Source organism: Pan troglodytes, chromosome 15 (genome assembly GCF_028858775.2).
Source record: "Pan troglodytes isolate AG18354 chromosome 15, NHGRI_mPanTro3-v2.0_pri, whole genome shotgun sequence".
In the NCBI taxonomy this organism is placed as follows: domain Eukaryota; kingdom Metazoa; phylum Chordata; class Mammalia; order Primates; family Hominidae; genus Pan; species Pan troglodytes.
The window spans coordinates 100,881,343-100,909,015 of record NC_072413.2 but is presented as its reverse complement, the minus strand read 5'-3'; the positions used below and the strand labels follow the sequence as shown (position 1 = coordinate 100,909,015).

Sequence of the window (27,673 nt, the reverse complement as noted above, 5' to 3'; positions counted from 1 at the left end):
TTATTCCGCAATGTGTGTGTGTATATACCAAAACATTACACTGTACCCCATAAATATAAACAATGCTGGTCACAACCTACTAAATTATTTCACATCCACCCAGGGGCCACACCCTGCAGTTTGAACAGCTCTGCCAACATAATGAGAGCGTGATGAGAATACAAAAAATTACATGGGTGCTACACCCTTGGGGCCAGCCTGCTCACCCTCAACACGGAGAGGCAGAGCTGATGCCTGAGGATACCCTTCCACGGAAGCGCAGAAGAGCCCCTGCAACCCACATCAGCCAAAGGGAGGGCTTGCTGAGTGAGCATTTCCAAACCCCACATTTGACCTTTCCAAAATCTTTCTGAAAGATAATTAGCTCCCAAAGACAAATTAACACCCGGTCTCAAAGATGAAAAGTTCAAGGGTAACTCCAACGAGGGTTTCTTTCTCACAAGATTTTTACAAAGGGCATCTTGATCCCCCATCTATTAACGAGTGTCTCTGTCTATCCATTGGGGTGGTGGTCTCCACCCCAGAAGACCCTAAGCTCTGTGCCAGATCCGATGTGTGCCTCTCCAACGATGTACGCTCTACAACCACCAATGCGTGGGGACCAGTGGTCACAAAGGTGATGGCCCGAGGGCATCTCGGCACAAAACCAGATGTGATAAAGAGCTGACTCCCGATGCTGTCCATCTAAAGGGTGGCCAGCCTAAAGATGGGTGTCCTTTTCATATTCGGCACAGTTGGCCAAGTCAAGAGACATCTTTTGAAGCAATCACCGTCTTATTTTAAAACAAGTATGTATTTACTAAGGAATACAAAACTTGCAATGTCTCATGGGCAAAATATAACTTCACTTTCCTAGGATTTTACTCCGCAAAGGCTTTCCTTCCTTCCTTGCCTCATAACGTCCATGAACTCCTACAAGTGATCAACCTGCACGAATGTGGAGCGGGCCATATGCAGCATCGCGTGGTAGTTGTGTCCCTCTGAAAGTAACAATTCATTCATTTCCATCTGTCAAAGACGGGACAGAATTCTCAGACTCTTTATTCTCATATCCCTGCAAAAAGATGACATGTATGCCAACTCTTTTGAAAAAATCTCAGTAATGTCTCCAAAACATTGTCAATAGGCCAGCTGTGATGGCTCATACGTGTAGTCTCAGCACTTTGGAAGGCTGAGGCAGACGGACCACTTGAGCCCAAGGAATTGAAGACCAGCCTGGATAACAACATGGCGAAACCCCATCTCTACCAAAAAACACAAAAATTAGCCAGGCGTGGTGCAAACGCCTACAGTCCCAGCTACTGGGGAGGCTGGATGGGATCACTTGAGCCCGGGAGGTCGAGGCTGCAGTGAGCCATAATTGAGCCACTGCTCTCCAACAAATCAAGCAGTTGAGTATGAGCAGAAGCAGCTTACAGCAATGAACACACATCATGCCACACTAAACTCAACTTCTTTCACTTTAGGACTTCCCTTATTTAAACTACTTATTTATTTATTTAATCAAAGAATCCAACTCCCAGGTCCTGCAGATCACTGCTTCCACTCTTCTAGCAGGGAGATGCCATAGGCACAGGAAAGTCCACCTGGCAGGTGTGTTCCAAGGAGCCGGCAAAACACCGGCCCAGGAGGTCCGAGGTTCTCTGCAATGAGAACATCCTTTACTCCAGCCCACTTTGGTGGGCTTTACATTTCCCCTCCATTTAAGCTCTCTTAAAATATAAAATGGGTGTTTTTAAGTCCAGATTTTGCAGTTTTTCTTTAGTTTGACTATGAATGTGAGGATCAGTCTTTTTTTTTTGGAGACGAGTCTCACTCTGTCGCCCAGGCTGGAATGCAGTGGCATGATCTTGGCTCACTGCAACCTCTGCCTCCCGGGTTCACGCCATTCTCTTGCCTCAGCCTCCCGAGTAGCTGGGATCACAGGCGCACACCAGCACTCCTAGCTAATTTTTTGTATTTTAGTAGAGACGGGGTTTCACCGTGTTGCCCAGGCTGGTCTCGAACTCCCGAGCTCAGGCAATCCGCCCGCCTCGGCCTCCCAAAGTGCTAGGATTACAGGCATGAGCCACCGCGCCCAGCTGAGGATCAGTCTTTTTGAACCCGCTCAAACATTCTATTTTCTAAGACAGATGAACAAAATAACCTAAGAAATTCCAACTAAATAATTCTATAATAAGAAATAAATTCCCATTTTAAGTAAACATAAATATCTCTGCTGTTTGTCCAGCCTTTGCTTTTGGACCTAGCAAAGGGCACCATACACCTTCTCGTGAGCACAATGAGAACGTGCAGAGCCGAGCTGGCTGGCCTGACAACAGGGCGAGGACTCTGCTCTGATGGACAGAGTCCGGGAGAGATCAGTCCTTTGGCAACGTCCAAGAGGGAAGTGCACAGTTATGCATCCTGCACTCTCGGGGCTTCCATCGTGACTTGGCTGGAGATAGTTTAAACACATGAGGCATTGACAGAGTGAGAAACTGCTGCACTGTGTGTGGGCGGGCTGCTCTGGTATGTCCTGGGGTTTCCAATGATGCAAACCATTCACTTTCAGTGGGGAAAAGAGCACAGAACAGAAAGGAAGGAGTCGAATCCCCACAGGGATTAGGCCCCGAAAGGCTGCCAGATGACACCACGGTCCACAACCATCCTGCTGGATAACCATGTGCTGCAGACCTGTTCAACTACTGTGTATCTAACACAGCAGTAACAAAGCCCATTCCTTTTTTTTTTTTTTTTTTTGAGACAGTCTCATTCTGTCGCCCAGGCTGGAGTGCAGTGGCGCGATCTTGGCTCACTGCAAACTCCACCTCTCGGGTTCAAGCAACTCTCCTGCCTCAGCCTCCCAAGTAGCTGGGACTATAGGCGCCTGCCACTATGCTGGCGTAATTTTTGTATTTTTTTTTTTTTTTGGTAGAGACGGGGTTTCACCATGTTGGCCAGCTTGGTCTTGAACTCCCGACCTCAGCCTCAGCCTCAGCCTCCCAAAGTGCTGGGATTACAGGCATGAGCCACCATGCCCGGCCACAAAGCCTATCCTTAAAATGAAAGGAAGAACCTTCTAAATGAGAAACATAGCATCTATGAAAGATAAGAAGCCTGTGATCTATGCCTATAATTTTAAAAAGACAGAAATAAAATGCCAGCTTCAAAAAGAGGGAAAAAAAAAGATTCCTAGGTAAACCATTGTTGAACTCAGAGCAGATGCTCTATGCTCACGGGAAGATGGCCAGGATTCTGCGAATATGAGTCCGGCACTGCTGCTCATCAGCGCTGTTCTGCTCCGTGTGTGTGCACAGGATGCCGATCCTCCTGCTGCTTCTCAAGCTCAGCTCAAGCATTTACATGCAACACTCTCTTATGGCAGATTAAAGGGAAATCTTTCTATTTAAAATTTTAGACTCCTTGCAGTATATTTACATTTTAAATTGCTGGGATTTAACACTGGAAACAAGACATTCAAATCTTTACGAAACTCAAATGTCAACTCCACTGGCTGTTCTAATTCACCATAGTATCCTCCTACTACAAGTTCTCAATAGACGTTTGTTGAATATTGAATTAAGTTTATATTTTTGTAATTAAGCCACAATGGTAGATCCTATAACAACTTCTTCTCTATCCATTCTTAGAGGTTTTCATCTTCTCATGAAAAGAAGGCCCCACTGAGCTGAACATCACAGAACAAACTCCACTGAGAACCAGCATTACTGGAGGAAGGTGCTTGCTCCTGCGCCTATAGGCCTGCAATGAAGGCCTCTTAAGAACAGCATGGAGGCTGGGCGTGGTGGCTCACGCCTGTCATCCCAGCACTTTGGGAGGCCGAGGCAGGCAGATCACCTGAGGTCGGGAGTTTGAGACCAGCCTGACCAACATGGAGAAACCCCATCTCTACTAAAAATACAAAAATTAGCTGGGTGTGGTGGTGCGCACCTGTAATACCAGCTACTCGGGAGGCTGAGGCAGGAGAATTGCTTGAACCAGGGAGGCAGAGGTGTTGCAGTGAGCCAAGATCGCACCACTGCATTCCAGCCTGGGCTACAAGAGCAAAACTCCGTCTCGGAAAAAAAAAAAAAAAAAAGAACAGCATGGGAGAGTCTCTTTGGGAAGTGGCCCTGTCTATGTGGAGAGCGCACCAAGTTTCACAAGGTGTCAAATGACAAAATCAATTGTAATCATATCAAATATTTTTTCCTGTTTGTCTCTTGTAAAAAACACAGAAGTTTAACACATTTAGAGGGGTAACCACCCAGGTCAGGGCTGGCAAACTTATTCTGTAAAGAGCCAAGTAGTCAGTATCTCAAGCGGTACAGTCCACATGTCTCTTAACTCTGCTGCTTTCGAGCAAAAGAAGCCACAGACAACACAGAGTGAGTAAGGATGGCTGTCTTCCAATAAAACTTTGTTTACAAAAAAAAAAACAGCAGGGTGGGGACTGGGCATCTGATCATCTCTGTGCTGGATGGATGCTAAAATAATCACAATGTGACTGACTTTAAAAAAGCACTTCACATTTGCTTGGCAATTAAAAAACAAAGAACAAAAATAAAACACCTTCATTTATAAGCTCAAGATCACACAGAGTTTTTTTTTTTGACATTCTCTTGATACAGTTTCTTTTATCCAAAACCCATTAATAACTACAAAAAGGTTTTGTCTTTAAATAATCTGAAGAGATGATACAAATCCCATAGCAGCAGGAAAGCGTGCAGCCCACCTTCTTTTCGAGCGAGTTGCTCCACTCCTTCAGCAGGTTGACGTGCTGCACGGCGGAGCTGGCCTCGTGGGCCTTTATCTGCTGGTTTGTCCCCTGCGAGAGCAAACATGTGAGGCATTCAGCGAACCTCGCTGCATTTCAAAGGGCAGAAAGGCTAACATACGACCCTAAAAGCAGCACTAAACACAAAGAGGGGAGACCTATTTGCGTCAAGTGAACAGGGAATCTCTGCGCCTAAGGAGGAGCTCAGGGCCACCTGGCTACTGCGTGCAGGTGAGGAGGCCGCCAGGAGCAGCAGAGCCAGCACCCTGCAGTGCCACAGTGAGCATCTCAGGGTTATCTCCGCATCCCTTCAGCTCATCTCAAGTGGCTTCTTATCAAGGGTTGACACTTGTAATATCAAGAAATTAAATTTTAAACTCATTCTTGACCTATTATAAACTATTTTTCCCATTAAAATATAGCATAAGTGGAAAATGTTTAGATACCTGTAGTTGTAGCAAGATACTGCCACAACAGTCTAGTAAACACGTAAGCAAAGCAGGATTCAAAAGAATTTACTAAAGTATTAATGTATTAGTTCAAATACACTGTATCCAAAGATGTATTGCTCTTCACCATTCCAGTATTCTTAGAAAAGTTACATACAAAACAAATACAATCTACAGAGTACATAAGATGTAGACCATTTTAGAGTCAGGAATAAGCACATGAAATTGTACTTCATATATTTAAGAAAATAATTTGTCTGAAATATAATTTGTTTTGCTATTAGAAAATTAAGAAGCCACAGAAAGCATTTTAATGATCTCCAAAACATATACTCTGTACATAGAATATTCATATATATATGTTGATATAAGTGTTGCAATATATAAACATATATATACACATACACAGAGAGAATGAATGATACTACGTACGACAGAACAGGGGAGGCTCAGTCTTGTTAGAGACTAAAGCAAAGGAAGGCACAGTCATTCTTACTCTTTGGCTGTTCTCTTCCTCAGAAAATACTAAGATGCCAATCTCTCTGTACTGACTTCATAATAATGTATTGGTGCTACATAAAATATAAAATACTTTAATTGTAACATATACTGCCTCTTGATAGTTTTAAGATACATGTATTTAAATGAAAACTCAGTTCCAATTCACTAGCAATCTCAGATGTGTTAAAAAATAAACAACAACAAAACACCAGATGCAGATTTCTCACACTACATGTGCGGCAGCAACAGAGATGCCCTCCCCACACTGTTCTCGGGGAGGTGTGCTCTCTATGAGCTGTGCTCCATTTTGCGTCTGTCCCCAGCTGGGGTCAGAGTCAGCACAGACATGTACATCAAATGCATTTATGGATACACACGTGTGTGATCGTTATGGCTGTGTACTGACACACACGCTGTTGAAAGTATGCTCAGTTTGATATTCGCTTATATTCAGGTAACCGCTAAAATTTCCGTAACAATCTATCTGAAAACCCCACCAAATGTCAAGTCTACCTGTCGCATTACTAGCTGGTTTTGGATGTAGTACTTCTCTTAATGTATTAACTTCCACCTCAGCACAGTGTCTCCCTGAAGTCTCAAAGCACCACCAACTGGAAAGCGAGCATCCCACCTGCTGCATGTGGCTTTCGTCACCCATGCAACAGGGTGTTTCAGTTTCATGACAAAGAATAAGGAGTCCAGAGCTTGCATGTTAAAATGTTAATATAATAACTTTCTCTCATGGCAGAATGTCAGTGACTGGGAAGGACAAATGTCGGATACTGACCTGAAAAACGCAGCCATAGCGCTTAAAACTACAGGTGCTGGGGGCATTGACACACTCTGACAAGTGTGCACTCAACTGCAACGGGAAAGAGACGTGAGTTGTGGCACAAACGTTTGCATGAAAATGTTCAAACATATTAGGGCACAGATAGCATCTGAGCTATACTATTAAGAATGGTGTTTATCGCTACAGGTGTGTATATATCATCTGCTGCCTAGACTTCTATGCAGTAAATATACGGTCTAGTCACGTGTATACACATATACGCCAATATACAAGAATACATTTACTATAACATTTCTTAAACTTCCAGTTTCTTTAGAACAAATTGTTCAATGTGACATGCCATCTGTAGTGCCAGAATTTAAAAAAGAAAGAAAAAACATAAACTGAAATGCACATTTAAAGACCATAAACAAAAATTGCATGAAAACACAAAAAAATAGAAAGCATTCAGAATGCAACTGGGTCACACACCTAATATACGGTACACAAAAATAAATATATTTTCAAAGCAAGCTTACACAATGTACCATTACTCATAATACTTGAGATAAGTGCAGATGAGTTGTTTCCTTCATCTGAAAAGACTTTTTCCCTCTGTAAGGGCCAGAAACTCAGGTAGCTTTTCAAAGACCTCTAAGATCAGTCTAACCATACACTCTTACTACTGTCAACTCTAATTGATGGCAGGAAAATTAGGTGGGGCTGGGAGCAGGTAACTCGTTTTGCAAGAAAAAAGTCCCTTGCTCAGCTCAAATGCTGGTGAGTTATCAAATAAAAATTACTTATGATGCCCTAACAAGAGAAAAGGGAATGGAAAGGATTACGTTTTAAGGACTTAGAGTCATGTGTTAGGCTAATACAAATGAGGTATAGTTTGGTCTTTTTCTTTATCATGCCCCAAGACTGAGCAGAAGTTTTGTCTTTTATTGAAGAAATTCCCATCAGGAAACTCTAGGGATAGATCTTCTTCACAGAAAACAGACTCTTTTTGGGAGGATGGGTGTGTGGGTGCAGCAGCCGGGAATGTGTTCTTCTGTGTGCCAGCACGCATGTGTTCCCAAGGCTCATAGAGCATGTCCTCCTGGAGGGCGCAGCTAAGTTCTACAACTTCTCAGTCTACCAGGACAAAGGCGGTCCTTCCCTCTAGGTGGATATTTACAACAGAGGGGAAAATGGATCCCTGCTGTGAAACTAAGGAGGAGGGACACTGCGGGAAGGGACTGAGGGGCCCATGCGGCCACTGCTAGGGTCAACCTTCAAGGAAGGTCTCAGAGCCAGGGCAGAGTCAAGGCGGTAAGAACCTGGCAGCCTGACGCCCTTGCTGCTCCTCAGAACCCAGACCGGCTGCCCCTGCAGGAAGCGCCCACAGGGCACGTGACAGGTGACTGGCAAGGAAACGCAGCGTGAAGACTGCGCAGAACCAGGTTCATTTAAAAACTTGGAATGTATTCTTCCAGTGTCATTACTGCAATAACAAACCTGAGTGTCAACGCTATTACATGTTAAGCCAGGGACACACTGACACACTGGGTTTGATGTATGTTATTTTCAGTGTACTAGAGTAAATTCGGTGTTGGGTCTTTTTCTAAATTGGTTTTATTATCAGTATTCTGAGTCTCGGGGAATCTACAGGATCTCTGGAATAGGGGCAAGAATAATCTATAGCTCAATAGCACCTTTCATCAGAAACCCAACAGAAATGCAGGTTTAACAATGTTTTAAATAAGAAATTATTGGCCGGGCGCGGTGGCTCACACCTGTAATCCTAGCACCTTAGGAGGCTGAGGCGGGCAAATCACGAGGTCAGGAGACGGAGACCATGCTGGCTAACAAGGTGAAACCCCGTCTCTACTAAAAAATACAAGAAATTAGCCGGGCGTGGTGGCAGGCGCCTGTAGTCCCAGCTACTCGGGAGGCTGAGGCAGGAGAATGGTGTGAACCCAGGAGGCAGAGCATGCACTGAGCCGAGATCACGCCACTGCACTCCAGCCTGAGTGACAGAGTGAGACTCCGTCTCAAAAAAAAAAAAAGAAATTATTTCAACAGCACAGACTCTTTATACATTAACAGAGGATTGTCCAGTTGTGGCAATAATTTACATTTATTTTTCCCTAGCTCCTCCCAGGGGCAGATTCAGGGCCCAGAGGCCACTGTCATCAGGCAAGACTTTGCCCTCACCCATCAGCTTCAAGGTGCTGGGAGGGCACACCCTGGGGGAGAGTTGCTCTCTGGGCCCTCCTCTACCCTGAGTCCCTGGCCCTAGCCCCACATGGGCCCTCTTGCTCAGTCAGGGGCATGCGAGGCTGGTTCTCCCTGCTACCCAGTATCCAGTGGTAAAATTTCAGGCTGTTGAAAAATGCTGAGGTGAGCAGGTGAGCCGGCTCCTTAGATCAGGGTACCACACATCCAGGGAGCCCAGGGTAGCCCCAGATGACTCCCAGAATACTAACTAAAGGAGCTCCCCGTCAGGACAGATGCAGAAATATTAAGAATCCTTGAAATTTTCCCAACTGGACATATCCTGATCAAGTGAAGTCAATGCAAAATCTACCTGTCTCAAAGAAAGAGTGCCAAGCGCAATGTGAGACGTGCAACCTTTGGGAGAGGCCACACAGGGGCCCTTCTGGCAGCCCTAAAATGTGGGAGCTGTCCTCCACCCAGCATGTGTGAGCAAAATGGTTCTGAAGTGTCTCTAAGTTAATTCATGTTCTTGAGATAATCTTACAGCAATTACTATTCTATAGAGTTAAAATTGCTTTAAAAATCCCTCGTCACCTTTGCTTGTACTGTATGTAAAATATTCCCATTTTCTTAATGCTTCACAATCTTTGCTCTGAATTTACCACAATGTAGTTTTGTTTTGTTTTTGAGACGGAGTTTAGCTCTTGTTGCCCAGGCTGGAGTGCAGTGGCGTGATCTCGGCTCTGTTCAACCTCCGCCTCCCGGGTTCAAATGATTCTCCTGCCTCGGCCTCCTGAATAGCTGGGATTACAGGTGCGCGCCACCACGCCTGGCTAGTTTTTGTATTTTTAGTAGAGACGGGGTTTCAGCACGTTGGCCAGTCTGGTTCTGAACTCCTGACCTCAGGTGATCCATCCGCCTAGGCCTCCAAAAGTGCTGGGATTACAGGTGTGAGCCACTGTGCCCGGCCATACACTGTAGCTTTTAACCCTAATGCTTGCTTCTGACTTCCAAAAAATGGCATAAGGCTTTTTGCTGTGGTTTTTGTTTGTCTGCCATACACATGACTCTCACGAACTGGGAAAACGTGAGGCTTCGGCTATGCAGGGAAGGGGAGCCAGGCACGCAGCCCTGAGGACTCCACAGACTCCCGGCCGGGCCCGGCCGCCCCTACCTCGCTCCTCAGGAGAGTCTGGACGCTGCACTTGTGAGGGCAGGACACCACCACGCAGGGACAGTCGGTGTCTTCGTGTTTCTACAGAGAGAGAAAGTACTGTCAACTTTAAACACACAACCTGTCTTCCTTCAGTCCCGCTGAGATCCCCATGGGGCCCCCAGGAATGGCTCTGCTCACCATCGCTGTCCCCTAAGTTACGGCACTCACATTACGTATGGCTGAGTCATTATTGTCACAGAGTGTGAGTGTCTCAGGATGCCACAGGTATCTCCAAAGATCTGGTCAGATCTGACCAGTGAGGGCGGCTTGCCTCAGAACAGTCTGCTGGTGGGGGCCTCGCCACAAGGGTTTCCCCTTAGCACGTCTCCTCTGTGCCAGAGCTGCTCCTGGTTCACACAGCCCCTATCGTGCAATGCTCAGGCAGGCATGGCCACTCACACAGCACTCACAGCACAGGTGGACAGTGGAGCTGGGGACCCAGCTGGTGTCTGCCTCTGCTGGTTGAGAGATGGAGGGTTTCCCTTGGCCTCTTAGTTTCGAGTCTGGAAATGATGCTTCCCAAGTATGTCAGAGCAGCATAACCTACTGAGTATTTACATTACTAACCTAGAACCTTAATCTACATTATCTTTAGTCCACAGAAAATTGGGATAGGTTTTGGGTTAGGCCTTCCCTAATAGCACAAACTTCACCTTTGCTAAGGCTGGATGATGGCGACTATTAAGCCCTATCCCATGGGCACCTGCTGGGCGCCTGTCCATGAGCAGAGCAAGGGCAAGGACTCCCCACAAGGACATCAATTGCAGGGCCCCTGGGGAGAGACTGATGAGGAAGAGCCAGAGATGGAGCCACGCTGAACAGTCCCTGCTGAGCAGAAGACTGTGGCAGCAGTTTCCCGGTGGCCACAGGATGCCTCAATCCTCCCCCATCCATCTTTTCAGGTCCTCTTTTTGGCCTCCAGTTATGTTGCTGTTCTGCTGAAGGAACTGGGGAGGCATTTGCTGAGAGCCAGAGTCTGACTGGCGGGTCTGGGGGCTGAGGAGGGCAGCAGCCCACCCGAGGGAAGCTCGTCCTCGGAACGTGGTTGCTCCTCTCCCCCAGGAGCTTGCTTTCCTCGGCATGTTTCTAAGGCCCAACTCTGCAGGCACCCACAGTGGTTTTGCGGCAGAATAGGGATGGGGCTCGGGGCAGGGAGGCTGAGAAAGAAGGGAGTGGAGGGCAGCACTGTGGCCAGGGAAGAGAAGGCCACTCAGTAACTTTCTGTGTTCGACTTTCAACAAGCCCACACCAGTCTCCACTGCCAGTATCAGGGGATGCACGTTTCCACATCCTCACCAATTCTATCGCACAATCTTTGGCAATCTGATAGGTAAAAAAATGGGGTGAGTGGGACCTGCAATTCTTTAGTAATGTGTGGTTAAGCACATATATATGCGCTTTTTCTTTTTTTTTTTTTTGAGACGGAGTCTCACTCTGTCGCCCAAGTTGAAGTGTAGTGGTGCGATCTTGGCTCACAGCAACCTCCGCCTCCTGGGTTCAAGCAATTCTCCTGCCTCAGCCTCCGGAGGAGCTGGGACTACAGGCAACACATCACCATGCCCAGCTAATTTTTTGTATTTTTAGTAGAGGAGGGGTTTCACCACGTTGGCCAGGCTGGTCTCGAACTCCTGACCTCAAATGATCCACCTGCCTCGGCCTCCCAAAGTGCTGGGATTACAGGTGTGAGCCACTGCACCCAGTCTTCAGCATATTTTTGATATTAATCATTTCTATTTCTCTATTAATCATTTCTATTTCTTTTCCTGTGAAAAGGCATTTTCACAGCTTTTGACTACTACAGTGAGCTGAATAATGTCCTCCAAAATTCATGTCTATCTGGAACCTCAGAATGTGACCTTATTTGGAAATAAGATTTCTGAAGATGTCATCAGTTAAGACGAAGACACCCTGGCGTCGGGCAGATCCTAAATCTAAAGACTGCCACCCTTAGAAGAGGTGAGGACATGCACTAGGAAGACGGCCACGTGAACATGGAGGGCAGAGGTTGGAGTGGTGCAGCCATGAGCCAAGGAAGGCCAAGGACTGCTGGTGGCTCCAGAAACTGAGAGGGGCAGGGAAGCCTTCCCTACAGTTGTCAGAGACAGCGGGGCCTTGGTTTTGCATTTCCAGACCCAGAACTATGACAGGATAAATTTGTTTTTTGCAAGCCACCAACTTTGGGTTACTTTGTTACAGAAGCCAAAGGAAAATAACACATTCATTTTTTTAAAAAACCCTGAATCTGCTGATTTTTTTCATTTGCCTATTAATCAAATCAGTCCTATCTATGAAATTAAATGTAATTCTGATACACACAAGCATATATGTGCACACATGTGTGAGTTGAAAAGCACAGGCCGGGTGCGGAAGCCCAGCACTTTGGGAGGCCGAGGCAGGCGGATTACCTGGGGGCAGGAGTTTGAAACCAGCCTGGCCAACATGGTGAAACCCCGTCGCTACTGAAAATATAAAAATCAGCCAGGTGCGGTGGCGGGCACCCGTAATCCCAGCTACTCGTGAGGCTGAGGCAGGAAAATTGCTTGAACCTGGGAGGCGAAGGTTACAGTGAGCCAAGATCGTGCCATTGCACTCCAGCCTGGGCGGCAGAGTGAGACACTGCCTCGAAAAAAAAAAAAAGAAAGAAAAAAAAACCATAACTACATAGTGAACACCCATGAAGCCAACACCCAGGTCCAAGAGCATGACTGATAACATCCATCTACTGCACCTACCTCTCCCATCTCACCCTCATTCTCCCACAAGGAGTACCCATTAAAACCACAACCCTGAGTTTTGTAATTCTGCCTCTAAAAAGGTTTCACTATACATATGTGTGCCAAATGAAACACTGTTTCATTCTGATTGTTTTTGAATTTTGTTAATACAGAATTCTACCATAGGAGTCTTCTGGACTTGGCTCAGTATTACACTTCTTAGACTCATCTGCCTATTGCAAATAACTGCAGGCCCCTAACTTTCACTACTGTATGACACATCTCCCTGTCGTATAACAACACTGTAATATAATTTCCACCTGCTGATGGGTGCTCCGGCTGTTTCTAGATTTCTGCGGCTCTGGTCACACCTGGCCACATTTCCTGGCGTGTGTGTTTCTCCTACACATCCAGGAGAAGAACTGCTGGTTAACTGAGTGCCTGAATGTCCAACCTAGTAGGATACTGACAATTGATTTCCAAAGTGGTCAAACCTACAGACTTGTACCACGTATGCTTTCCCATAGGGTGAGATCTTTATCATCCTGATCTTCACAAGTTAACAGAGCTGTTTAAAGAACGATGGTCCAGAATTTCTAGATTAAATCTAAAAGGTTTGTTTCCTGACACTTTAAATTATGCTAACCTATAAATTTAAAAAGTAATAATAAAACTTGAAAATAGCTGGCATACTGTCTACACCACAGTTTAAACGTAGAAAAGAAATCCTTATATGAACTGCAATGGTCCAGGGTTTCCATGCATCCTCAGCACATTTTATCAACACTTGATGTTGTGACACACCACAGAACATAGGGAGTGTAGGAGAATTAGAATGACCTGGGCTTTAGGTCTCCCTACATCAGGACTGTTCTTCCTAGAAATAAACTCAACGAAGGCCTGAGGGGATGAGAATAAGGGTGTTCAAATTGAAAAAAAAAAACAAAATATGTGGGAATTAAATCACATCACTGAAAAGAGAGGTGGCCTAGGGCAAGTCACAGAACCAGGCCTGGAGCAAAGGCAGCCAACCAGCAACTGCTCTCCCCTGGTCAGGCTGAGAGGCAGGGGCAGATGCACTGGCAGGACCCCAAACACCCGTGCTTGCTGAAATGTCTGCAGGCCCTGAGAGAAGCTGACACACACCTTAAAATGCACTCTACTGTCAACACTGCTCAAACGGTTTTCAACTTGTTTCATCTCAAGCATGTAGTGCGATTTATAAGGAATGTTTGCACAAATCAGGCCCCAAACTCATTATCATTCTGTGCTTTCCATCTATTCTCTTTCTCCCTTGTCTTTAGTTGACAAATTCAAGGCCCAGATCAAATGAAAGGCAACCTCCTCACTAAAGCCTTCCTTGACACTCCGGCTAAGCTATTATAACTGGTCCTTCCTTGTTGGCATGTTATTAATATTACAGTCCCAGTACTTCCCATACTAACATGAATTAAACTGTACATCTGGCTGTCTCTCTCATCAGACTGCAAACTGAAGGAGAGAGTGCAATTTATTCTCCTGTGCATCCTAAGCAACCAGGGCAGGGTCTGACGCCATTTCGTGAATCTATATGCTTGTGCTTAAACCTGACCTGTTACAGCCTCATCTGGTGTTCAGAGTCAGTTACTTATATGGTGTTTAACAGACATACGCTACGATTCCTTCTTAAACAAAAATCAGTTGTTGGATTCTATTCTGCAAATAAAGGTAACTGATTTTGGCAAGAAGCAAAATATAACTTTGATAGCTACATATTTATTTATTTTAAGTTCCAGGGTACATGTGCAAGATGCGTGGGTTTGTTACACAGGTAAATGTGTGCCATGGTGGTTTGCTGCATGGATCAACCCACCACCTAGGTATTATTAAGCCCCGCATCCATTAGCTATTCTTCCTGATGCTCTCCCTCTCCTAACCCCACAGGCCCCTGCGTGTGTTGATCCCCTAAATGTGTCTATGTGTTCTCATTGTTCAGCTCTCTCTTATAAGTGAGAACATGTGGTGTTTTTCTGTTCCTGTGTTAGTTTGCTAAGGACAATGACTTCCAGCTCCATCCACGTCCCTGCAAAGTAGATGATCTCCTTCCTTTTTTTCTTTTTTTTTTGTTTTTGTTGTTGAGACGGAGTCTTGCTCTGTCGCCCAGGCTGAAGTGCAGTGGCACAATCTTGGCTCACTGCAACCTCCACTTCCCGGGTCCAAGTGATTCTCCTGTCTCAGCCTCCCGAGTAGCTGGGATTACAGGCATGTGTTACCATGCCCAGCTAATTTTTGTATTTTTAGTAGAGATGGGGTTTTACCATGTTGGCCAGGCTGGTCTTGAACTCCTGACCTCAGGTGATCCACCCGCTTTGGCCTCCCAAAAGTGCTGGGATTAGAGGTGTGAGTCACCATGACCGGCAGATCTCCTTTTTTTTTGAGACGGAGTTTCGCTCTTGTTGCCCAGGCTGGAGTGCATGATCTTGGGTCACTGCAACCTGCGCCTCCTGAGTTCAAGCGATTCTCCTGCCTCAGCCTCCCAAGTAGCTGGGATTACAGGCACCTGCCACCACACCCGGCTCGTTTTGTTTTTTTAATAGAGATGAGGTTTCTCCATTTTCGTCAGGCTGGTCTCGAACTTCCAACCTCAGGTGATCTGCCCACCTTGGCCTCCCAAAGTGCTGAGATTATAGGCGTAAGCCACGGCGCCCAGCCAATCTCCTTCCTTTTTATGGATACACAGTATTCCATGGTATAGATGTACCACATTTTCTTTATCCAGTCTATCACTGATGGGCATTTAGGTTGATTCCATGTCTTTGCTATTGTCAATACTGCTTCAATGAACATACATGTGCATGTATCCTTATAATAGAATGATTTATATTCCTTTGGGTATATACCCAGTAATAGGATTGCTTGGTCAAATGTTATTTCTGCCTCTAGATCTTTGAGGAATCGTCACACTGTCTTCCACAATGGTTGAACTAATTTACACTCCCACCAACAGTGTAAAAGCGTTCCTTTTTCTCTGCAACCTTGCCAGCATCTGTTGTTTTTTGACTTTTTAATAATCGCCACTCTGACTGGCATGAGATGGCAACATATTAACATATGTAAAGCCTGAAGTCTTGTTAATTAGGCATGTGTCTCATTCACTGAAATTTAACAACTGGAGAAATTATTATTTTCGTTCTAGAGATGGGGTCTCACTTTGTTGCCCAGGCTGGTCTTGAACTCCTGGCCTCAAGCAATCCTCCTGCTTTGGCCTTCCAGAGTGCTGGGATTATAGGCATGAGCCATTATGCACAGCCTGGAGGAATTACTTGACTCCAAAAAAACACTACTGCTATTTTCCAAAGGGGAGGGCACAGTTCTTAAAAGTTCTTTTTTTTGAGACAGGGTCTCACTCTGTCACCCAGGCTGAGTGCAGTGGTGCAATTATGGCTCACTACCAGTCTCAAACTCCCTGGCTCAAGTAATCTTCCTACCTCGGCCTCCCTAGTAGCTAGAACTACAGGTATGCTTTAGCACACCCGGCTAAATTTTTATTTTTCATAGAGGCAGAGTCTTGCTATGTTGCCCATGCTGGTCTCCAATTCCAAAGCTCAAGTGATCCTCCTGTTTCAGCCTCCCAAAGTGCTGGGCACACAGGTGTGAGCTACCACACCCAGCCTCAAGAGTTCTTAATAACTGGAAACATCTGAAGTACCACACAAGAAAAAGATTTCACAATGGAAGAAAGACATGGACACAGGAAAATTACAGAAAGCAAGGCAAATTCAGAGATTATAAAGTATTTAGTTGGTGCAAAAGTAATTGCCGTTTTTGCCATTACTTTTAATGGCAAAAACCGCAATTACTTTTGCACCAACCTAAGAGGACTACAACTCATTTCATAGAGAAAAAGCAAAGGGAACTCTCCCTAAATTTTGGTCATTAGAGCTCCACGGCTGGGTGCGATGGCTCACGCCTATAATCCCACCACTTTGGGAGGCTGAGGTGGGCAGATGGCTTAAGCCCAGGAGTTTGAGACCAGACTGGGCAACATGGCAAGACCCTGTCTCTACAAAAAATACAAAAATTAGCCAGGCATGGTAGCATGCACCTATAGTTCCTGAGGTGGGAGGATCACTTGAACCTGGGAGAAAGAGGCTGCAGTGAGCTGAGATTGTGTCACCGCATTCCAGGCCTGGATGACAGAGTGAGACTCTCTCTCAAACAAAACAAACCATTCCACAATATCTACCAGGAACTGGATGATGGCCCACGCCCTGGCTGAGCTGCCCTGGTGCCTCCCTTCAGTCACTTCATGGCCAAGCCCACCCCAGCCTCTAGGCAGCCTCTGAGGGTGTGCCCAGGCCCCCACGAGCTCTGTCCTCCTCTCCACTCGCTCCAGCCCCATGATCCTGCGAACCACCAAACTCACCCCCATCTGCAGCCTGCATGGCTCCACTCCCCATTCTCCCCCAAGCCCATCACCCTCCACTCACTGGGCACCCCCTCGGCAGGACACCTAGGTTCTCCACAAGCACTGGGCGTCACCTTTACCTCATACCCCACCTGCTGGCCAATCCTACCGCCCCACCCTCAGGCACACCCCAGTACAACCTTCCCCCACCCCAGCAACACCAGGCCTTGCCCCGGGGCCCCTCTCACCCTCCCAGTTCTGGGCTGCCCAGTGCCTTTCCCCTCACCCTCTGGCTGCCCCACTGCCCTCACATCTGACCTGTGTTCCACACAGCTCCTGAACCCCACAGCCCTGCCAGTTCCAGCTTAGGGTCCACATGCTCCCCCACTGTCCCTTGGCTGCCTCAGAGAAGCCAGTGCTGATCACCTCTCTTCCCTTGATGCCACCTGATTTTTATTCATGGAACTGATCACTACCCGATGTTACACATTTGTTAGTATTTTTTCCCACTAGAGGAGCCTCACCACTGAGTCCCCAGCTCCTGGAATACTGCCCGGCGCACAGTAGGTACCCAATAGGTGTTTGTTCAACAAATGCATTGTTTTCTAAGTGTGTCCTCCACCCCCAACATCTCTGCTTTCCTCTTTAATTCACCCACTCACCCATACACACACACCCACATTCACACACCCCCACACACTCACCCACATTCACACTCACCCCCACACACACTTACCCCCACACACTCACCCACATTCACACACTCACCCCCACAGAAACACACAATGCAAAACTGTGCCAAAGTAACCGAAGTATGAGAAGCTGTCTCTCTCCAAGATAAACAGCTGCATTTCAATGCTGTAGGACAAATTAGCCTGTTGTAAGTGATGGTTATGTCACAGAGCTGTAATAAGACCAGGCAATCTATCAACATTTTGAGGCAATTCCCTAGGACAAGATAAAAATTTTACCTTTTTTGAATAACTATTCATTTTTTGACATACTAAATGATAGTCAATCAAGGCAATGGAAAATGTTAACTACATAAATCAAAATAGGCAAAACAAAGCTTAATTCTGAAATAAAGTCAGATAAAAAGTGCTATTTATTCCTATCTTTTCTCTTTATTCCTATTAGAATAGTCTTTAAGAAGCTGTACAGTGGAAGAAGTATATATTAATTGAGCAGAAGGCCTGTGGAATGGATTATTTACGAACTGAGCGCAAGGCCTGTGGAACGGATTATCTATGAGTTGAGGGAGGGCCTGCGGAAGGGATTACCTATGAGCTGAGCGGAAGGCCTGTGGAATGGATTATCTATGAGCTGAGCGGAAGGCCTGTGGAACGGATTATCTATGAGCTGAGCGGAAGGCCTGTGGAATGGATTATCTATGAGCTGAGCGGAAGGCCTGTGGAACGGATTATCTATGAGCTGAGTGGAAGGCCTGCGGAAGGGATTACCTATGAGCTGAGTGGAAGGCCTGTGGAATGGATTATCTATGAGCTGAGTGGAAGGCCTGTGGAACGGATTATCTATGAGCTGAGTGGAAGGTCTGTGGAATGGATTATCTATGAGCTGAGTGGAAGGCCTGTGGAATGGATTATCTTATGAGCTGAGCGGAAGGTCTGTGGAATGGATTATCTACGAGCTGAGTGGAAGGCCTGTGGAATGGATTATCTTATGAGCTGAGCGGAAGGCCTGTGGAAGGGATTATCTATGAGCTGAGCGGAAGGTCTGTGGAACGGATTATCTATGAATTGAGCGGAAGGCCTGTGGAATGGATTATCTATGAGCTGAGTGGAAGGCCTGTGGAACGGAATATCTATGAACTGAGCGGAAGGCCTGTGGAACGGATTATCTATGAGTTGAGGGAGGGCCTGTGGAAGGGATTATCTATGAGCTGAGCGGAAGGCCTGTGGAACGGATTATCTATGAGCTGAGCGGAAGGCCTGTGGAACGGATCTATGAATTGAGCGGAAGGCCTGTGGAATGGATTATCTACAAACTGAGCGGAAGGCCTGTGGAACAGATTATCTATGAGCTGAACGGAAGGCCTGTGGAACGGATTATCTATGAGTTGAGGGAGGGCCTGTGGAAGGGATTACCTATGAGCTGAGCAGAAGGCCTGTGGAACGGATTATCTATGAGTTGAGGGAGGGCCTGTGGAACAGATTATCTATGAATCGAGCACAAGGTCTGTGGAACGGATTATCTACGAATTGAGCGGAAGGCCTGTGGAATGTATCATATAGGAATTGAGTGGAAGGCCTGTGGAACGGATTATCTATGAACTGAGTGGAAGGCCTGTGGAACGGATTATCTATGAGTTGAGGGAAGGCCTGTGGAACGGATTATCTATGAGCTGAGCGGAAGGCCTGTGGAACGGATTATCTATGAGCTGAGCGGAAGGCCTGTGGAACGGATCTATGAATTGAGCGGAAGGCCTGTGGAATGGATTATCTACAAACTGAGCGGAAGGCCTGTGGAACAGATTATCTATGAGCTGAACGGAAGGCCTGTGGAACGGATTATCTATGAGTTGAGGGAGGGCCTGTGGAAGGGATTACCTATGAGCTGAGCAGAAGGCCTGTGGAACGGATTATCTATGAGTTGAGGGAGGGCCTGTGGAACAGATTATCTATGAATTGAGCACAAGGTCTGTGGAACGGATTATCTATGAATTGAGCGGAAGGCCTGTGGAATGTATCATATAGGAATTGAGTGGAAGGCCTGTGGAATGGATTATCTATGAACTGAGTGGAAGGCCTGTGGAATGGATTACCTATGAGCTGAGCGGAAGGCCTGTGGAACGGAATATCTATGAACTGAGTGGAAGGCCTGTGGAACGGATTATCTATGAGTTGAGGGAAGGCCTGTGGAACGGATTATCTATGAATTGAGCGGAAGGCCTGTGGAACGGATTATCTATGAATTGAGTGGAAGGCCTGTGGAACGGAATATCTATGAACTGAGTGGAAAGCCTGTGGAACGGATTATCTATGAGTTGAGGGAAGGCCTGTGGAACGGATTATCTATGAGCTGAGCGGAAGGCCTGTGGAACGGATTATCTATGAGTTGAGGGAAGGCCTGTGGAACGGATTATCTACGAATTGAGCGGAAGGCCTGTGGAATGTATCATATAGGAATTGAGTGGAAGGCCTGTGGAATGGGAGGACCCGCACCTGCAGCGCGATCATCGGAACCTGACTCTTGCAGTGGCTGCACGTGGCTTCCCGATATTTACACGCCTTCTCCACGTGGTCTCGCAGGTCTTTCCTCAAGACCTTTTCTTTGCAGTCAGGACGCACACATGGAAGTTCTTCAAAATGGCAATCATTTTTTAAATGCACCTGTAAGACAGACCATTCAATGTTCTTAATTGGGAAAAAACCCTAAATCTGAAATACCAGATTCTAATCTCTATGCAATGAAACCCTAAAGAAATGTTTCTCATCTGCTGTTAGACCAGTTTTCCACAGCAAAGAGTAACAAGTATGCCAAGAGACACTGAATTTCATATTCTATTTCATGATTACTCAAACCATATTGTTGTTGAAGAATTAAGTCAACTCTGCTTCCAGGATAAATGAATATCTGCTAAGAACTTTGTTTTATTCCAGTTCAAATAATTTTCTAAGCTAAAATATGGTACTAACTAAAAAAATAAGAAGTTATGTAGAATTTCACGGTGAAAAAAGGTTTTAATGGGCCTTCCAAAATTAAAATCCAATTCAGATTTTCTCTATTCTAAGTAGGGGGGGAGTGTTTAAAAACCAGTTGACAATTCTGCCAATGATGTCATAAAAATAACAACTTATACTCAAGTGGTTCTGACTGCTTTCCTATTTGGCTGTGTTTTGAAAAACTAATGTCAACATGGTCTTAAAGTGCCACATCCTACTGACCACTTCATCAGCTGGATGTAAGGGACTCGAATTCCTTCATGTAAAAGGTTCCAGTGTCCCTTTGCTACTCACCAGCAGATGTCCCAGCGTTAACTGCTCTGCACAACCTCTGCTTTCATTCCGACAATAGATCTGAAGAGCCAGAATTTCTCTCTTGCAGCAATTATCCTTAAACACCTGAAAATGAAAGATCATTATTTTGGAGGATTAATATTTCTTAATCTCCACATGCTGCTACTTTGGACAAGGCAAAACCACTTAAAAAAAAAAAAACAAGAGAGGAACTCTTAAGTGAACTTCAGAAAGCATTAAGGACCATCTTGATTTCTAGAAGTAGAATGAAGAAGCTGCCCCCACTAAGAGACACAATTTAAATAACATTAACTGTTATCTTTTATTAGTTAAGCCAAAAGAAAATGAATTAGACTTAATAATTAAAGATCACTCTGGAGCATCTAAACATCTTCTATTAACTTTGACATAATCTCAGGATGAGGGCAGAGGAGGACCAGGTTCACATTCAGACTCTGGGGCCTTCCGGGAGCCAGCACTGAGCAGGTGGCCATTATGGTGCAGCTGTCACCAGAGGACAAGAGCAGAACTGGACACAACTGAATACATTGTATAGATCGCTTGCTGGAGAAATGGAGAGACCACATAAGAGACCATATTTGGGGAATGATTTGTAAAACTGTTGGTTCCTTCTAAAGGTCATGCTGTTAAAACTCATTTTTCACCAACAAAAGCAGCATTAGCCTGTGGTTGAAAAACACTCTCTTTAAACATATATTGCAGTCTGAAGTTAGTCTAATAATGAAAAGATTTCCCTTTGAAAATGAAAACGAGGCTGGGCGTGGTAGCTGAAGCCTAAAATCCCAGCATTTTGGGAAACCGAGGCAGGAGGATTGCTTGAGTCCAGGAGTTTGAGACCAGCCTAGGCAACACAATGAGACCCTATCTCTACAAAAAATTTTTTTAAAAATTAGCTGGGCAAGGCAGCATATGCGCCTGCCGTCTCAGCTACTCAGGAGGCTGAGGCAAGAGGACTGCTTTAGCCTGGGAGGTCGAGGATGCAGTGAGCCGTGATCGCACTGCTGCACTCCAGACTGGGCGACAGTGGGAGACCCCCATTTCTTTAAAAAAAAAAAAAAAAGAAGAAGAAGAAAAAACCTTTCGACTTTTAATTTTATTTTTCCCTTAGAAAACACAAGTATTCTCATTCTCACTCTTTTTTTAAGAGACAGGGTTGACTGGGAACAGTGACTCACCTCTGTAATCCCAGCACTTTGGGAGGCCGAGGTGGGTGGATCACCTGAGGTCAGGAGTTTGAGACCAGCCTGGCCAACACGGTGAAACCCCATCTCTACTAGAAATACAAAAAAATTAACCGGGTGTGGTGGCACATGCCTGTAGTCCCAGCTACTCGGGAGGCTGAGGCAGGGGAATCGCTTGAACCCGGGAGGAGGAGGTTGCAGCGAGCTGAGATCACGCCATTGTACTCCAGCCTGGGCAAGAGAGTGAGACTCTGTCTCAAAAAGAGACAGGGTGGGTTTCACTCTGTCACCCAGGCTGGAGCACACTGGTGCAATCATGGCTTCACTACACCCTTAAACTCCTGGGCTCAAGCGATCCTCTCACCTCAGCCTCCTGAGTGGCTTGAACTACAGGCGCATGCCTCCAAGCCCAGGTAACTTTTTAATTTTCATTTTTGTAGAGATGGGGTCTCCATATGCTGCCCACTCTGGTCTTGAACTCCTGAGCCCAAGTGATCCACCTGCCTCAGCCTCCCAAAGTCCTGGGATCCCAGGCATAAGGCACCATGCCCAGCTCCCTCTCACTCTTTCTAACAACACGATCTACAACATCTTAGTCCAAAGGTTATTTCTAAGAAACTCCTGCCTGTTGCTCTATGAAAGTGGAATAACAGGAGCTTAATATGCCTTTTTGGACTGCTGAGAGAAATAAAATCAACAGCTGTTAAGAGTTAAAAATAAACTAATTTGGAGCCAAAGCTTATCTTTCATAAACATGACTAAAAAAAAAAGAAGGTCATGACTTGAGATACTAAAGTCAACAGAACTTTGGATTGGAAAGGATCTGAGACTATTTACTCAAAATGTCTCTGTTTACAGATGAAGACCAGAGGCCCGCCCACCCCTGGATGACCTGCTGACGGGTGAGGATCCGGGTCACCCGGGGCCCAGACAGCTCCATTCTTTCCATGAGGGTCCACAACTTGAGTGCATCTCGCTCATGATTCTTTGATAAAACTAGCCATTTTTCTTCAGCTACTTATGTCATTAAAAAATAGGGATAATGATTCTGCATAACAAAACAGAGATACTAAAAAAACATCTCAGCTCTCTCAGTGAGAGAGCTTCTCTCTCACTCACACGTTAGGCACATGTTAACAAGGCGGCCGAGTACCATGCTAGGCCAAGGCACAGAGTGGAGGGGAGGGGCTGTTTTCCCTCAAGGAACTAACCAAGCCTTCAGCAGCAGCAGGTAAATGCAGAGAAAGAAAAGGTACAGGGCCAGGTGGCCAATTCCATCTCTCCCCCTTCCAGAGCGGCTATATTGGATGCCTGTGTGCCTGGCAGCCCAGGGACACTGACTGCCAGCAATCCTCAAATCACTGCACTCACCTGGGCTGCTCTGACCAACAAACCCAATCTGCAAGGTGCTTTAGACAGGAAAACCCCAGAGTAAGAATTTTATTGTACAACTTAGTGACCTGCATTTAAAAAATGGTTAGGTATATTACTCAAAGTAGGGAAACACACATTTTTATTGATATTTTAAGCACTTTAAGAATGAATTGCTGGGTGCGGTGGCTCACGCCTGTAATCCCAGCACTTTGGGAGGCTGAGGCAGGTGGATCACCTGAGGTCAGGAGTTCAAGACTGGCCTAACCAACACGGTGAAACCCCGTCTCTACTAAAAATACAAAAATTAGCTGGGCGTGGTGGCTCGTGCCTGTAATCCCAGCTACTCGGGAGGCTGCGGCATGAGAATTGCTTGAACCCGGGAGGTGGAGGCTGCAGCGAGCCAAGATCATGCCATTGTGCTCCAGCCTGTGCAACAAGAGTGAACTCTGTCGCAAAAAAAAGAAAAAGAAGAAAGAAAGGAGAGAGAAAGAAAAGAAAAGAATTGTTTCAAACTCCAAGTATACCTGGCAGGGTACAGCAGCACATGGATGACTGTCAGTCTCCATGAGAAGGACCAGGCCCCAGGAGAGAAGCTGGTGGCAGGCTGGGCAGCCCCATCCTCTGAATGTGCAGAGACGCCCACGGGCTCTAGCTGAGGACAGCCACAGGGGGCGAGAAGGGGCTAATCTCACTCATGTCTAATGACTTAAAGATATCACAGGGGGTCTGGGGGGCAGGGAGCACAAACTCAAATGAACCCCTCAGCCTAGCGAGTCTGAAGGTAAAACCTAGTGTAAGAGTTGAGTAGAAGCTGTCTGGGATAAAGACCTGCAATGACGGAAGTGACCCAACCACAGACAGCCCTGCCACAGACAGGCATCTCAGCACTTTGCTCACATCAACCCCTTACTCCTCACACCAGCTCCCTGCGGTCTTAGCAGGTGATATGATTATTACAGGTGAGGGGGTGAAGTAGCTCACAGAGTTCACACAGAAGGGAAGTGGCCAAGTGGATCTGAATCCACTGTCTGCCCAGGTGATTACATGGCACAGTGTCCTGCCTGGGAGCCTGCCGCATCAGCTGCCAAAACTGAGAGAATGTGTTGTGCCAGAGTGCCGAATGCAAACTATGTGAAAAGCATTACCCAGCTGAAAACATGTGACAAAATGATTTTAAAAAACCCCAGAATACCTTATCTTTAACAATGCTCTCTTGACACGCTGTACATTTTGGACTTGAAGAGCTGCAGGGAAACACAAGTGACTGCATTAGAGTGGAAGTCCCTTTCTTGAGAGGACTCAGGAGATTCTGGGAGCATTCACTTTATGGTCAGGTCTGCACAGTGGCTCACAGCAACCAGCAGAGCTTCAGGACGCCCTGGTGATTCACTTTACATAGGAAGCCATGGGAGAAAAGGGCTACATTTTTTAAAATGCTGATTTTTCAAAAGGAAGTTACCAAGTAGAACAGTTTAGTTCAGTCCCACTTGGAAAGCCCCTTCCACTTAATGTAAAAGTGAAATTTTATTTCAGAAACCAAAGCTAGCTGTCTGCAGAGCAGCTCTTCAGTGTGAGTACCTGTTTACTTGGAGAGCCTTGCTCCTGCATTGTAAAAGCAGCCAGCCCTTCTCCACAGGCCATTTGGCTTCACTGTCTATTGGAAGGCCAATGGCACCTGCACAGGGGGACCAGCCTCCCTCCCCTGTGGCCCACCATATATGGGGGCTCCAGCCCCTCCTCCACCGGGAAGCTTCTCCTGGGCCCAGAGGTGTAGTCCAGGCTCTTGTGTTAGGAGACACGGTGTTCTGTGTCTCCTGTGCTGTCATTAAGCTCAAGTGTCATTTTGCCCCCAAGTGGGCAAAGGTTAGCTGACTATTTGGGATGAGTGGGTAAGACCACAGAGGGAAGCATGGAGAAGGGGGAGGGTGAAGGCAGGTGACAGGGCAGGGGGCTGGCTGCTGTGCCCAGGCTGGGGCTCGGGTGCAGCCCAGGCTTGAGTGCTGTGGGAGGAGGAGCTGGCAACCTTCCCAGGCCGACATGCCCTGACGGCAGTGGCCAAGACCAGGGCATCCCGCAGCGACCCCAGCACCCAGCACAATGCCAGAAAACATGAGGCCTGCAGGGTGAATCAAGGTGCTCTCCTGGCCGATGCTATTCTGCAGTAAAGCTCCAGCCTGCCTTCATGATCCACCAGCGGTACCAGCACTGGCACTCAGCAGCAAAGGGCTGCCACGGGCTGGGTGCATGTTCCACACACGCCTGCTGAGTAAGCATGCGGCCCAGGTTTCTGCTCGGGTAGGGACCTGCCCAGTCCTTTAAGCTGACCCCATCCTCCCTCCTCTCGGCAGCATCCTTGCACACCAGCACACGTGCCCTTAAATGACTGGCTTGTCATTTCCTGGTGTATCTCCTCCATGGAACTGTGAGGTTCCTCAATAAAATACAGCAACACATATGAGGGGCACCAAGGCTCTACAGACAGAGTGGGAAGACACGGGCGGGGAAGGTCAGAGACACGCAGAGGCCTCAGTAAACCCACACGTGGGATCCCACTGCACCTCCCTAAAGGATTCACAAGCTGGGCCCGGAGGCTTTTATGGACTTCTTTAGGGCTTTAAACCTCTAGAGGTTTATTTTTAGAGAAACGAATGAAGGAGAGGGTGAGGCCGAGGGCTGAGAAGGGGCCGGGCGACGGGCCGGGCGAGGGCGCCTACCTCAGCAGGGCCGCCATGCAGCTCTCGCAGAAGCGGTGCCCACACTCGGTCTGCTTCGGGCTGCACAGCACCAGGTGGCACTTCTCACACTTGTACTTGTCCTCCACGGTCTTCACAAACTTTTCCTTGTAACCTCCTTGTTCAGGGACAAAAACTGGCGTCCCAGCACTGCGGTCAGTGTGCAGCTTTAGCGGCGGGTTAGTCTGCAGCGCGCCAGGAGAGTCCATCTTTTTACTCGACTCCATTTTAGGAAAGAGGAGTTCTGTCGGGAAAAAACAGTAGAGTGCCATCATATCCTCTCATGCAAGGAAACAAACACAGCTTTGGGAAAGCAAAAGTGCCTGAGACCTGCTGTCTTTCAGTTTTAGGCAACACAAGAATCCTTCCCAACTTTAATATGTGTTGGGAACAAAACATGATCAAATATGCTTCCATCCTTTCTATTTTACCCAAACACATAGTAACTATTGATATTATTATTCAAAAAACTTCCTAAAAAGTATACTTAATAAATTGGGATGAGGTGGAAAGATTGCTGAGCCCAGGAGTTGAAGGTTGCACCAAGCTATGATGGCACCACTGCACTCTAGGCTGAGCAACAGAGCGAGGCCCTGTCTCCAAAATTTTTTTTTTTTTTTTTTAGACGGAGTCTCGCTCTGTTGCCCAGGCTGGAGTGCAGTGGCGCCATCTTGGCTCACTGCAAGCTCCACCTCCCAGGTTCACGCCATTCTCCTGCCTCAGCCTCCCGAGTAGCTGAGACTACAGGCGGCCACTACCACACCTGGCTAATTTTTTGTATTTTTAGTAGAGACGGGGTTTTACCACGTTAGCCAGGATGATCTCAATCTCCTGACCTCGTGATCTGCCTGCCTCAGCCTCCCAAAGTGCTGGGATTACAGGTGTGAGCCACCACACCAGCCAAAAATGTTTTAAAGTTAATAATAGAGTATTTTTGAGGTTTAAAAAAATACACATACTATTTTGCTGTGTTGTAACTTTGAATTCAATGCATCATTCTGAGATTTTAGCTGAAACAACAGCTGTTCTCAGCCAGTTTTCCTTCCTCATTGACTTCTGCTAGATGAGTCTCGATGCTACAACTCAGACTGGCCTGGTCAACCTGCTTCTGGAGTCCAGGGGTTGTTCCTTCCTGGGTAAACCCTGTGACAGTGTGCCCACAGTACTCAAAGTGCTCAGTTTTGACATTCACCCTCATCTTATTAATCTAGCACCACCCTGACCCAACATGCTGTGCACAGAGCTGTGGAGTGGGCCCGTTGTGGACCCACAGAGCACGTCACACCATGTCACACTGGTGAGGAGCGTGTGAGGGAGGTGCGGCTCCCTGTGTGCATGAGGGGGCTCGGGTTCAGGTAGGTGCCAATGTGCCCAAGGGCTGGGCTGGC

At 46.6% G+C, this 27,673-nt stretch overlaps 1 protein-coding gene across 11 annotated transcripts in view; it reads right to left on the bottom strand.

The window, feature by feature from the left end:
* TRAF3 (TNF receptor associated factor 3) overlaps positions 1–27,673 on the bottom strand; it is a 130,049-nt gene that overhangs the window by 10,174 nt on the left and 92,202 nt on the right. For 6 of the 11 annotated variants that reach the window (XM_063793906.1, XM_024348934.3, XM_063793898.1 and 3 more), the window contains 7 exons: positions 26,268–26,529; positions 24,746–24,797; positions 20,978–21,082; positions 20,183–20,350; positions 9,858–9,938; positions 6,497–6,571; positions 4,718–4,810 (listed from right to left, as the gene is read on the bottom strand). In XM_063793906.1, the coding sequence (XP_063649976.1) occupies positions 4,718–4,810; positions 6,497–6,571; positions 9,858–9,938; positions 20,183–20,350; positions 20,978–21,082; positions 24,746–24,797; positions 26,268–26,512 (819 nt within the window). In that variant the 5' untranslated portion in view covers positions 26,513–26,529. The remainder of the gene's footprint in view (positions 1–4,717; positions 4,811–6,496; positions 6,572–9,857; positions 9,939–20,182; positions 20,351–20,977; positions 21,083–24,745; positions 24,798–26,267; positions 26,530–27,673) is intronic. The other 5 variants (XM_063793901.1, XM_063793903.1, XM_063793902.1 and 2 more) reach the window with 2 other exon arrangements.